The sequence below is a fragment of the Musca domestica genome, unplaced genomic scaffold (assembly GCF_030504385.1).
Source record: "Musca domestica strain aabys unplaced genomic scaffold, Musca_domestica.polishedcontigs.V.1.1 2, whole genome shotgun sequence".
Lineage (NCBI taxonomy): Eukaryota > Metazoa > Arthropoda > Insecta > Diptera > Muscidae > Musca > Musca domestica.
In genome coordinates this window covers 5,092,641-5,105,463 of record NW_026712249.1, presented here as the reverse complement: position 1 = coordinate 5,105,463, position 12,823 = coordinate 5,092,641, and the positions used below count along the sequence as shown (strand labels likewise).

Here is a 12,823-nt window from a genome sequence, read left to right as displayed (position 1 = left end):
AACAATGACGATGTTATACAAACGGACGAAATAAAGCCAAACTCAATCATGATTTTTGATGATGTTGCATGCGATAAACAAAACAACATTAAAAATTACTTCAGTATGGGGCGACATAAGAATGTTGATTCGTTTTATTTGTGTCAAACATACACACGTATACCAAAACATTTATTGCGTGATAATGCGAATTTTATAATCGTGTTTAAACAAGATGATCTGAATTTAAGACATATATTTAATGATCACGTCGGATGTGACATTAGTTTTGAAGATTTCAAAAAAATTTGTCATGAATGCTGGAAGGAAAAGTATGGATTTCTAACGATTTCCAAGGATGACGAAATTCACTCTGGAAGATACAGAAAAGGCTTTCATATATTTATTCAACCTTAATATTATTTAATGTATTTGCAAATGTTAATTTATATTAGTGCACCTACAGCCATGGAGGAGGAAATGCTGAAACGGCTTGTTAAGTCCAGAAATGTCTTGAAAAAGAAATTTCAAAGCATTAAAATGGGTGAAGAAGCTAAAACTACAGAATTGAAAAATACTTTCAAACCAATAACGGAGCCAATAAACAAACTACTAAAGCTTTCAACTGAAAATACTTCCAAAATGATTATGCCTAAGAAAGAGAAAATGGAAATGTACAGAGATTCTATTATTACAAGTACACCCCTTAAGAATTATAAACCAGATGTTAAGTTAGATTCCAATGCATTGGAGGGGTTAAAGCATAAAGTAGATTACACACAAAATTTCGATTCCTTTAATACATCACAAGACGACGACAAATTTTATTCCAACAATGAGGAACCTATGAATCTATCATTCTTGAAGAAAATTAAAAAACTAGATGTAGTCTATGGTCCACACAAAGATAACAATGGAGAATGGAGATTTGGGGACCAACCACTCAAAATAAGCAATGAAAAGATTATGATTGGAAATAAAAATTGGGCATTAACACCCGGTTTGTTTGAACTGTTGTTTTATCAAGACCCCAAGAACTATGATCATACAGAACTCGATATTTACAAAACAATATTATTAGACACAAATGCGCATAAAATAAACTATGAATCTAATGGACGAACAAAGTCCAACAGGGGACAAAAATATAAGAAAATAATAAAAAATATAATAGAGGATACTCACAGCGGCAAAGGCTTACTGACAATAAATCCTGGTAAACCCAACTATATATACTGGGACGATCCCAACGAATTGATAGAACGATTAAAGCTGTTGTTGGCATCACAACAAGCCGGAAACAATAACCATACTAATGAAATTGTTTCTATTATCGAGGAACTGCGAGAAGGAAATATAATATATTAAATAATACTCTCAAGGAGCATACAACATATGACTGTTGACAAGTTTGGACATCATTACAATCAAAAAAATCAATCAATAGCAGTGAGAGAAAATGTTTCGAGATTATTGGGAGTCAATATTGATGAAGATAACAACCTTAACGTGCAAAATAAAAAGATTAGGAATGTTGCATCTCCAGCAGAAGGAGCGGATGCGGTCAACCAAGCATACGTACATACGCAAATCAAGCACATTCAAGAAATTTTAAAGAAAAATTTCATTCAAGAGTGCACCTTCCTAAGAGAAGAAATATCACAACTCAAACGTTCACAAAACGAAATATTTAAAGCCTTATCGCAAGCTCCATTCAACTCACCAGCTTTAATATATCATACCGAATAAAACAATGGAAAAGCGGGGTTTGGTAAATGAACTTCATCATCAAGCACGAAAAAACTTTCCAAGACGAAGGGTTATTACAAAGGGTATTGATGATCTCTGGCAAGCAGATTTAGTTGAAATGGGCAGTTACTCAAAAGCAAACAAGGGGTTCCGATTTTTGTTAACTGTCATCGATACATTTTCGAAATTCGCATGGTGTGAAGCCCTTAAAACAAAAACGGCAACGGATGTTTCTATGGCTTTTGAAAAAATCTTACAAAGAGGAAGAATTCCAAAAAATTTGCAAACCGATGATGGAAAAGAATTTTTCAACACAGATTTTAAAAAACTAATGCAGAAATATTCCATAAACCACTACTCCACATATAGTGTATTGAAGGCCTCAATTGTTGAGCGTTTTAATAGAACTTTGAAGTCGCTAATGTGGAAGGAGTTCAGTTATAATGGGAATTATCTATGGATTGATGTTATAGAGAATTGGTTAAACAATACAATAAAACACCTCATCGAACAATAAAAATGGCCCCTATTCAAGTAAATTCATCGAATGAGAAGGCATTGTTGCAATCTGCTTATAACCACTTAAAAATTTTTAGGAGACAAAACTTTCGTGTGGGTGATCATGTACGCATTAGCAAATATAAACATCAATTTGAAAAGGGATACACGCCAAATTGGACTACGGAAATATTCAAGATAAGAACAATAAGAATAACAAACCCCGCTACTTATTTATTAGAAGACTATGAAGGAAATCCCATCCAAGGATGTTTCTACAAAGAAGAACTTTTACCCACAAAATATCCCAACACGTATTTAGTTGAGAAAATTTTAAAAACAAAAGGTAATAAAGTCTTGGTTAAGTGGCTGGGATTCTCAGACAAACATAATTCATGGATAGATAAGAATCATATCATATAATCTTAATATGTAGATATACAATATACAAGCATATATTTAAATAAATAAAAACCCATATATACGTATGCATATTTTGTGTTTCAATTATTACGACAAAGAATTTTGCAATGTCAAGAACGTTTACTGTGTCCGGTAAATCTCCAATTCTACATTCAACATATTTACCCCCAATTGAATTGGGAAATAGTAGTTATGAGTGTTGCCTAATAGATTTCCAATCATACAATTCAATACCCAATGTGGATAATGATAACAATCTCTTTCACATTGGAGACAATATTATAAAAATACCTATAGGATCCTATGAATTGCAAGATATTGCGAATTACTTGGAAACGGAATATAAAACTATCCACGAGAATAGATCCATTGAAATTAAGGCGAATAATAATACGCTAAAAGTAGAAATCGTGTCTTCTCATGATCCTATTTACTTTGATAAAGAAAAATCTATAGGCAAGCTTTTTGGTTTTACCGAAAAAATCTTAGAATCTGGGAAAAAACATACTTCAAACCTTCAAGTCGACATTTTAAAGGTTAATGCCATACAAATACACTGCAATATTGTAACTGGATCATTCATGAATGGGTCGCCAACGCATATTCTACATGAATTTGCTCTTAATGTTCCTCCGGGATATAAATTGGTAGAGAGACCAATGAATCTCATTTATTTACCAGTGAACGTCAAAGAAATCGGTCGTCTGGAGATAAAGATAGTAGATCAAGAAGGTCGCTTTATAAATTTTAGAGAGGAAGAAATCACGCTACGTATTCATATAAGACCAATGCAATCATGATTATCTACAATAAATACAATCATAAACAAATACCAAGACACATTCAACACAAAGTTGTCAAACCGACAAGACCTACAATTTCAAAGGAAAATAAAGAGTTTTTAAAACTTATTAAGCTTAAAGTCAAACCAAATGTCTGAAATACTTAACATTAATGAGCGTCCATTCTCGGATGAGAATATTGTAAAGAGAGACTACCACAGCTATGTTCCATATATTCAATCATTTAAAAATAATGATGAAATTCGGATAAGTATACAAAATCAGGATCTTTACATACTTCCATCGGAGAGTTATCTATTCATTGAAGGAAATTTGAAAAATAGCAAGGGAGAAGTATCGCAAAATGCAAGACTGAGAAATAATTGTGTGGGATACATGTTTGATGAAATTCGCTATGAACTAAATGGTGTTGAAATTGATCGTACTCGTTATCTAGGAATAACTACAGAAATTAAAAATTGGATTTCTCTAAGCGAATCCGAAAGTAAGGTTATGAGCAAAGCGGGATGGAAAGCTGATAATGATTTATCAGTAGGATACTTTAATTTTTGTGTACCCTTAAACCGTCTACTAGGGTTCGCAGAGGACTTTGATAAAGTAATTTGCAACAGCAAGCATGACTTGATTCTTTTGCGTAGTGCCAACGATAAAAATGTGTGTTATTCAACCATGGATACGGAGGAAATTAAACTCACCATAACAAATGTTGTATGGAAAGTACAACACATTCAATTATCAGACTATAGAAAAATCAGCTTCTTGAAAACTATTAAGGATGGAAAAGCGTTGCCTTTAGCATTCCGCAGCTGGGACTGCTACTTTAATCCAACTTTTGCTGGTGGAAGACAACACAGTTGGAGTGTTAAATTGTCTGTCAATCATGAAAGACCACGATATGTTGCTTTGATATTTGAAAAAGACAACAAGCTGGAACATTGCGAACTTAAAAACATCAAAGTTCACTTGAACTCTGAAACCTATCCTTACGATGATTTGAATGTAAAGTTCGAAGAAAATGGCTATGCAGTACTATATGACATGTATACAAAGTTTCAACAATCATATTACATGAGGGAGCCACAACCACTTCTTACATATGCAAGTTTTAAAGACAAGCCCATCGCCGTTATTGACATTAGCAATCAAAACGAAGCTGTTAAGAATGGACCAATCGATTTAAAAATCCAATTTGAAACCAATAAACCAATTCCACAAAACACTTCTGCGTACTGTTTAATTATACATGATCGTCTGGTCGAGTACGTTCCATTAACAGGAATTGTACGAAAAGTAGTATAATCTATTTTATACTCACCTTTGCAAGAATATTTCAATAAAACGCAATTTACATAAATTTATAAACAAAAATATTTTGTTTTATTTTATAATAAGAATAGTTAAAGACTAGTTAAAATATAATACACTTATATTTACTTAAAAATTAAACATTTTGTGTGGCGAGAAAATATTAATATGATGACATTTATAGTGAGTAAAGACAATTAAATTAATATTATTACTATGCTCTTTTATCTATATATTGAAACTTAAATCATAATTAAATTTATATTTTAATCCAAGTCCATTGAGACAGATTCATTTGAGTTATTTACATTTGTTTCATGAAGGTTATTTAATCTATAGTGGCCCCAAGCATAGGTGTGAATACCATCCTCTAGAATAAATCGTTTATCATCTTGATGGCTTAGCGATATTTTAGTAATTTTGTCTGTATATATTGTATGCTGTCTTGACCTAAACGAAAACATGGTACCGTAAAAAACCTTTTTGTTATAAAGACATTCTCGATATTTATCTATAGTATACTTTTTTAGGACCGACTTTTTAACTCCCTTAGATTTTTTTACTTCTTCGCTATCAACTACATTGATGGCATACATTTTAGGACGAAGGCCTACAAATTCAACCATTGTTTTTCCGTCATTCTCATCTTTCATCATGCCAAGTTTTTTCTTATTAATTAGAGGAAGTTTATATTTATTTTCTTTTGAAAACCCTGAGGTGTCAAATCTAGCCAATATTTCATCTAAAGATAATTCGGAATACAAATTCCGTCCGTAAAATGTTAATATGAACGAATCTGTATCCATATAATTTAGAATAAAATCCTCACCAAATTTCACTTTTAGAAAATCATACAGAAAATCATACATCACCCACTTTGATAAATCTAATATGCAGAACCCTAAGTACAATGGTCTATCATATTTTACTCTGACATTCCTAATTTGAATAGCAACCATATTTTCGGAGAATATCGAAAGGCTGTGAAAATTTGGCTTCGAGATTAATTTACTAGCAACATTCCTTCTTCTTTGGTTTGCCTCATCTACCCACATTGTCACAATTTTCACAGTTTTTCTTTTGTCGATATTCTCCATTGTCTTACCGAATGAAGAGTTATTCAATAATTTAAAAAAATCTTTTTCAAAGGCATTTTCAGCCTTTTCCCTATGTTCATTATTCTTCAGTATGTAAGGAGCTAACCAAGCGCTTTGTGTGAAAGCCAAAACTCTATGGACTTTCTTAAGAATTAGTCCATGTTTCAGAGATTGCTTAAGTAATTTGTAGTGTATGGTGTATGATGTTTTGTCAGTAAAATCTGCAATCAGTTTTTCAGTTTTTGAGCCCTCAACACACTTTTTCTCCGCCAAAAAAGGTAAATCGTTATGTTTGTCGTGAAGGTGCGGTGGATATTCAATATCAACCTCTAAAATAAAACCAGTAGGAGCGTTGTCAGGAATAGATAATATTACAGCTGGATCATTGAATTTCTCCATTTCATAACCCTCCACCCATCTAAAATCTTTTTCAGGGAGACACTCAGTCATAACTGTACCATATAAATTATTTACATCCAAATAATAGATATTTACCTCTGGTTTGGCACTATTATAATTGGGAGCATCTTCATTATTTGCTACCGAGTGTCTGTTTGAGCACTGGGTAAGCCCTCCCCGAATACCATTTTTGCAGAAATTGTACATGTCTATATCTCTGAGTAGCTCAAGTTCGACTTTAGTACATAGTAGCATTGCATCCCAAGATAGAGATGGTGCTGTGAGATATTGACAAGGGTCCAGTTCGTGAATTCGCATACATAAGCTCCTGAAATTTTCAAATACGTCTGCTAAAAGCAAGACATCAGCTTTTAAATACAAATCCATGTAGTCTTGCATAGTTTGACATCGAAAATGTGACCAAACATTTGTTGCATGCCTATAATCGTCTGACGAGCATTCAGTATCTGTCAACTTATTATAAAATTGGTCTATAGGGGGAAGTTGTTTCTCCTTCAATTTTTCAAATGATGAAATATATTCGTAGGGAAATACTCCTTTCCTAGTCATAAGTTCGAATGCTTCATCATCAGGAAAATGAGATCTGACAGCAACAAAAGAATCTCGAGATAAATTCCTTGCTAATTTATCCAAACTAGTAGGCATAAATCGAAAACTATCTAAGAAACGATGCTCTAATCTATTCATTTTCTTTTTCTTCTCTTTTTTGCCCTCACTTTCCTCTTCTTGCTGGAATTCCTCATCATCTTCCTCACTCGAATCTTCTTCTTCTCCTACAACAACTGTACTTTTTAAAGAACTAGAGTCGGTTGACTCGTTATCCATATTAATGAAATAAGACATTGAAATATATTTTTCTTTGTTTTGAGGTATGACTCTTATTTCACCTCCAAATTCAACTAACTCTTTAAAGAAGAGGTGACAGTCGTACGAAGAAAAATTGTGGAAATATATTGGAATAAATTTAGGTAGATGATATTGCAGATTGCAATGGTTATGTACCGCACCTCGATATTGCCCCGTTAAGTGACAATGATCTTTCACCCTATCGTTACCTAAAATGTCGCCACATATACGACAATTGATATCCCTAAGAAAGGCTGTCTCTTCTTCGGGTGTTAGAGTATTCATAGGTTTCGTTTTGGTTAGGTAACTATCATACAAAAATTTACAATCCTGAATTAGTTCTTTCAGAAAAACATTTGCTGCGTCGGGACCACTATATATAAATAACTTATTTAAATTTTCATTAAAACTACATTTAATAAAATAACTAAAAGCACATGGAATATGCTTCTTTACCTTTTCCGTTTTTTTACTCGCCCCATTGTTCTCATCTTCCTGCACGTCTTCCAGTACACTTTCGGAGTCAGCATAAATAACGAAAGGCACCTTATCCTTTTTCTTGTGATTGACGAACTTTAGTACGGCTTCTTTTTTGTTCGGCAGGGCACAGACTACTTTTCCACACTGCTTTTTGTGAGTCATACATTTATTTTCATCGTGGAAACATTGCAGGCATCCAAAACAAAAGTAACCTTTCTCCTTATGACTTGTGAATTGAGACCGCATAAGACTGAAAAAAAAAAAAAGAACAAATACATGATTATTATGATATGGTTTTGATTGATAAGTTTTGTTTATAATTACCAAGACATATCCATAACCAAAATGTAATGGAAATTTTCTTCGTTGTGCAGCAATATTAAATTAATGTGATTGCTTTTCGTCTCCTTTGTTAAGTAATATGGACCAACGACCGACTTGTTTTCATAACCGAAAACATTTACGCTAATCTCTGGGTTGTTCATTTCAAATTTTTTTATATATTTAAGACCCAATGGGAAATTTAATTGTTCGAAATTTAGCGATATTCCAGACTGCAGAATAATGACATCTTGGTGTATGTCTACGTTATATGAAGAGGTTATACTCGGATCTCCATATGCAGTTTCCCCCAATGCAACAACCATACACCACTTAAAACAAAAGTCATCATAGTTTTTGATGTTAAGGCACGCACCCTTCTTGTTGCTTAATGATTTCGGAGTTGGAATATAATGTGAGCCACGTGTTAAGTTGGCTCTCAACACATTTATGTCAAGTTTTAAAAGTTTCTCCAGGGCCCAATTAGAGCCTCTTTCTTGGAACTCTTCTGATTTAGCTATAATTTCCACACAGTGGTTGAAAACGACCTCTTCCAAATCATCTCCCAGGGTTAATAGCGTTGTTTTTGAAATATGATTAAATATATTTTCAATAGTTAACTCTTTGGAAGTTGAAGGTCCATCTTTTTCATTGTTTGGTTTCACATACAGTCCTTGGAGTTCCATATTAAATTTTATGAGCGTTTTACCGTTTAACTCATTTTTCAAGGTTTTAATTATTAATTCTTTTGAAGCATTAAGAAAATCGATCGGGTACAAAATGTCTTTATTGTTTTGTATCTCATAGCTGAGTATATTTTTGTTAAATGCACTTTTAACAATTTTTATGTCAGAATCCAGATTTTTTCTCACGGTGGATCGATGTTCTTCGCTACGAACGTGTGATCGTATATTATTCACTATTTTATCACAATCACCACAAAACTTTTCCACCTTCACAGCTGATTTATTTTCATGCTGCTGCTTTAGTTTTTCTTGTTGTTGATCACGATTTTGTTTCATTACATGCTCATCTCCATGATGGTTCTCTAAGTGCAATTCTAAATCGTTTACACTTTCACATAAAACATCACAAAACATACAATGCTTTTTCATATGTTTCACAAATTCACTTTTTTCCTTGTAATAAAGGCTGCATGACCAACAAATTTTTTGAGACATTATAAAAACTTTTTTAAAAATATTAAGAAACGATGCTTATTAATCTGTGACTTGTTGAGTACTGAAATTTCTTCCAATCCAATCAATACATTATTGACTACATTTTGTAAACAAATAGAAATTCTGTGATTGAAGCAGAATTTGTCATGAAACTCTGCAACAACGCTTCCCCCCAAATTCTCATATCCATTTCACAGAAATCCAATTGTTAGTTAATGTAAACAATGGTGTTTCCTTCTTCAAATCCCTTCAATCTTCAATACCGAATTGATGCAGGGTTTGTCATGAAACTCTTTCAGTTTCAATTCTCTCAAATTGCTACATAATGTAAACAAATTCTTCATCGACAAAACTATCAAAAAGCGATCGATATAATGTATCAAAATGCCTGTCCACACAAGAAGAATTTGCTTTGATTGGCTACAGCAGCATTTTTTTAGTGTGTATATGCTACAACATTAATTGGTGGTTAGATGTCGCCTATATCGTTTCGAGGGAAATGACTGGAGAGCCATCTGGACAAAATAATAGAACACACATCTTCTTGTTGACTATGATACTAACCAAATTTGTCTCTGCTATATTCACTTCTCATATGGTGGATCTCTCTAGCCCCATTCGATATGATCATATTTCAATAGTTTTGGAGTGTGTCTATGCTACAACATAATTTATGGATAGTATGGATGGAACTCACCGTTAGATGTCGCCTATATCGTTTCGATGGGAATAACTGAACATTTTTGAGTCGCTAAAATTATAGACAAATTAAAACAAGTACAACGAAAAGTTAGTTTTGTCTTTTTATCTCATCATGTTTTGCATAGCCAACATGCTGATTTTCGTGTTCAACCCACTCGACTTCGTTATCGTTTTTCAAGAATTTCACTTGATTATTCCGGAATTTTTCGATGTCATTTCTTTGTCTATATTTTCATTTATATTTTCATCTATGCTGAAATTAAAACCCCTGAAATATCAATAATTGCAGCATATTTGTCAATTGAAACTCTTCTATAATATATCACATTTATTGAAGTCGATTTCTTGAAATATATGTTTTCAAATAAATTAATAAGCACATTTGACTGCAGTAATCAGCATGTTGACTATATAAAAGCATTCTGAGAGCCATCTAGATAAAATGATTTTCTTCGATACTTACCTCTTTCAGATGTGTTTCTGCTATATTCACTTCTCACATGGTGAATCTCTTTAGCCCCACTCGATATGATCATAATACATTTTTTTTTTTTCGGAGGGTGTCTCTGCTAATGGTGAATATTAAAACTTGAAATGTCACCATCCCATACACAGTTTTGGATCGTGTCTGCGCTAAACTTAGCGCCATCTAGTAGTTCATATTAAAACTAGCAACGCCAACAGCCCCAATAAAATTTGACGTGGTACAATTCAAAAGACAACATCCCCAATATAATTTGCCGTGGTACAATTCAAACGACAACATCCCCAATATAATTCACCGTGGTACATTTCAAAAGACAACATCCCCAATATATTTCACCGTGGTACATTTCAAAAGACAACATCCCCAATATATTTCACCGTGGTACATTTCAAAAGACAACATCCCCAATATATTTCACCGTGGAGAATTTACCCTAATCAACATCCCCAATAGAATTTGCCGTGGTACAATTCCCAAGACAACATCCCCATTAAAATTCACCGTGGTGAATTTACCCAAATCAACATCCCCAATAGAATTTGCCGTGATAAATCGTGGTGAATTCCCAACATCCCCATAAGCACACTACTAGAGTTGCCAGAGTGCGCCTTGTTTACTTTTAGTAAAACAGGAAAGTAGGTGTGTTCCGGAAGATTGCGGAGGAAAAATGAACTTGAATGTGCGTATTTTAGATTAACTCTACTATTCTACTAAAGTTTTAAATATCATCGAATCAAATGAGTTTAAATGTGTACATTAAATTAGAATTTATTTCAATTGAATTTTGTTTTTGATGTCAAGTTCCGAACCGGTCAATTTTCTGGATGGTGGATGGTGCGATTTAATGCCATTAGACTTTTTTTATACCCTCCACCTTAAAAAGGAGGGTATACTAACTTTATCATTTCATTTGTAAAATCCCCATGAGGTATAAAATATTCATAATCAGCATAAAATTCTAAGTCGATTTAACGATGTCCATCTGACAGAACAATTTGTATTGTGTCTGGTGTGTATTTGGTATTGAATATGAGATGTATCAGTCCACGTTTTGATATAACCGCCATATAACGGTACCTCCCGACATTCGGTATTTTGATGATTTTTGCCACATTTTTCCATGGATTTGTCTAAAAAATGGTATTTGTAGGTCATAATGGGCTCTAGCGACAGTAGCGCAACATTGTATTCATAGGTCTACGTTTTTGTATAGACCCCATATAACGGTACCTCTCGATATTCCCTATTTTGATGATTTTTGCCATATTTTTGGGGATTTGTCTTAAATTGGTATTTGTAGTTCGCAAAGGGTTCTAGCTCATGATTTTCGCCATATTTTTACGAATTTGTCTAAAATTGGTATCTGAAGGTTTTAGTGGGTCCGAGCTACGTTGGCGGAGCATTGCATGTATAGTTCTACGTTTTTGTATAGCCCCTATACAACGATACTTCCCAATATTCGGTATTTTGATGATTTTTGCCACATTTCTCCATGGATTTGTCTAAAAAATGATATTTGTAGGTCATAATGGGCTCTAGCTCCAGTAGCGCAACATTGTATGCATAGGTCTAGGTTTTTGTATAGACCCCATATAACGGTATCTCCCGAATTTCCGTATTTTGATGATTTTTGCCACATTTTTCCACGGATTTGTCCAAAAATTGGTATTTGTAGTTCGCAATTTGTGCTAGCTCCGGTGGCGGAACATAGTCCATAGAGGTCCACGTTTCCGTATAGCCCTCCGGATAATCAATATTTTGATGATTTTTGCCACATTTTTCCATGTATTAGTAGTTCATAATCGGTTCTAGCACCGGTGGCAGAACATTGAATATTCAGGCCAACGTTTTCCTATAGCACACATATAACGATATCAACAGATATTCGGTATTTCGATAATCCTAGTCACATTTACACACGAAATTGTTTTAAATTTGGTATTTAAGGATTTCGTAGCATAAAATTGAATAAAAATTGTCTATAGAGGTTTCCATTTTGGTATGGCCCCCATATAACGGCCTCACCCACTTCATGGTTTTTTTGAAAAGTTTAACAGTATTATCCAAACGGTATTTTTAGTTAAAAGTGAAACACGTTTGAATTCAGATATTTTATATAAAAATGTTTTCTTTACCCAAATGTGGAGGGTATTAAAAATTCGGCTCGGCCGAACTTAATGTTTTTTTTTTACTTGTTTGCAGTTCAATTGAAGGCAATGTTGAAGCATTTCATGAGATGCCGGCCGATATGTTAGAACGAGTATCAAATTCTTTTTCCAAATCAAGGGGTTCCCTTAAAAATACCCAAAAAAATACTGTCTCTCTGTCCATCTGTTGAAGTGAAGATACAGCCCATATTTTTTGAAAAAGAACTTTGAGTTGGTACAATAGCTACACGTTTATCAGATGTAATTCGAAACATTTCAATTGTAATTTGAGAATCATTATAATTCGAAAATTCCAATTGTTGTTCGAATTATTTCATTTGTAATTCGAATTATTCCGTTTGAAATTCTTGTAATTCGAATGACA

At 33.4% G+C, this 12,823-nt stretch overlaps 1 protein-coding gene across 1 annotated transcript; it reads right to left on the bottom strand.

Annotated features, from left to right (window-relative positions):
* Positions 1-4,915: 4,915 nt before the first annotated feature.
* Positions 4,916-10,352, bottom strand: LOC131802205 (uncharacterized). Its single transcript, XM_059121895.1, has 2 exons — positions 7,925-10,352; positions 4,916-7,850 (listed from the first exon to the last, which is right to left on the bottom strand). The coding sequence occupies exons 1-2, from the start codon at positions 9,100-9,102 to the stop codon at positions 5,024-5,026; spliced, it is 4,005 nt and encodes a 1,334-aa protein (XP_058977878.1). The 5' UTR covers positions 9,103-10,352; the 3' UTR covers positions 4,916-5,023.
* Between the last annotated feature and the right edge of the window lie 2,471 nt (positions 10,353-12,823).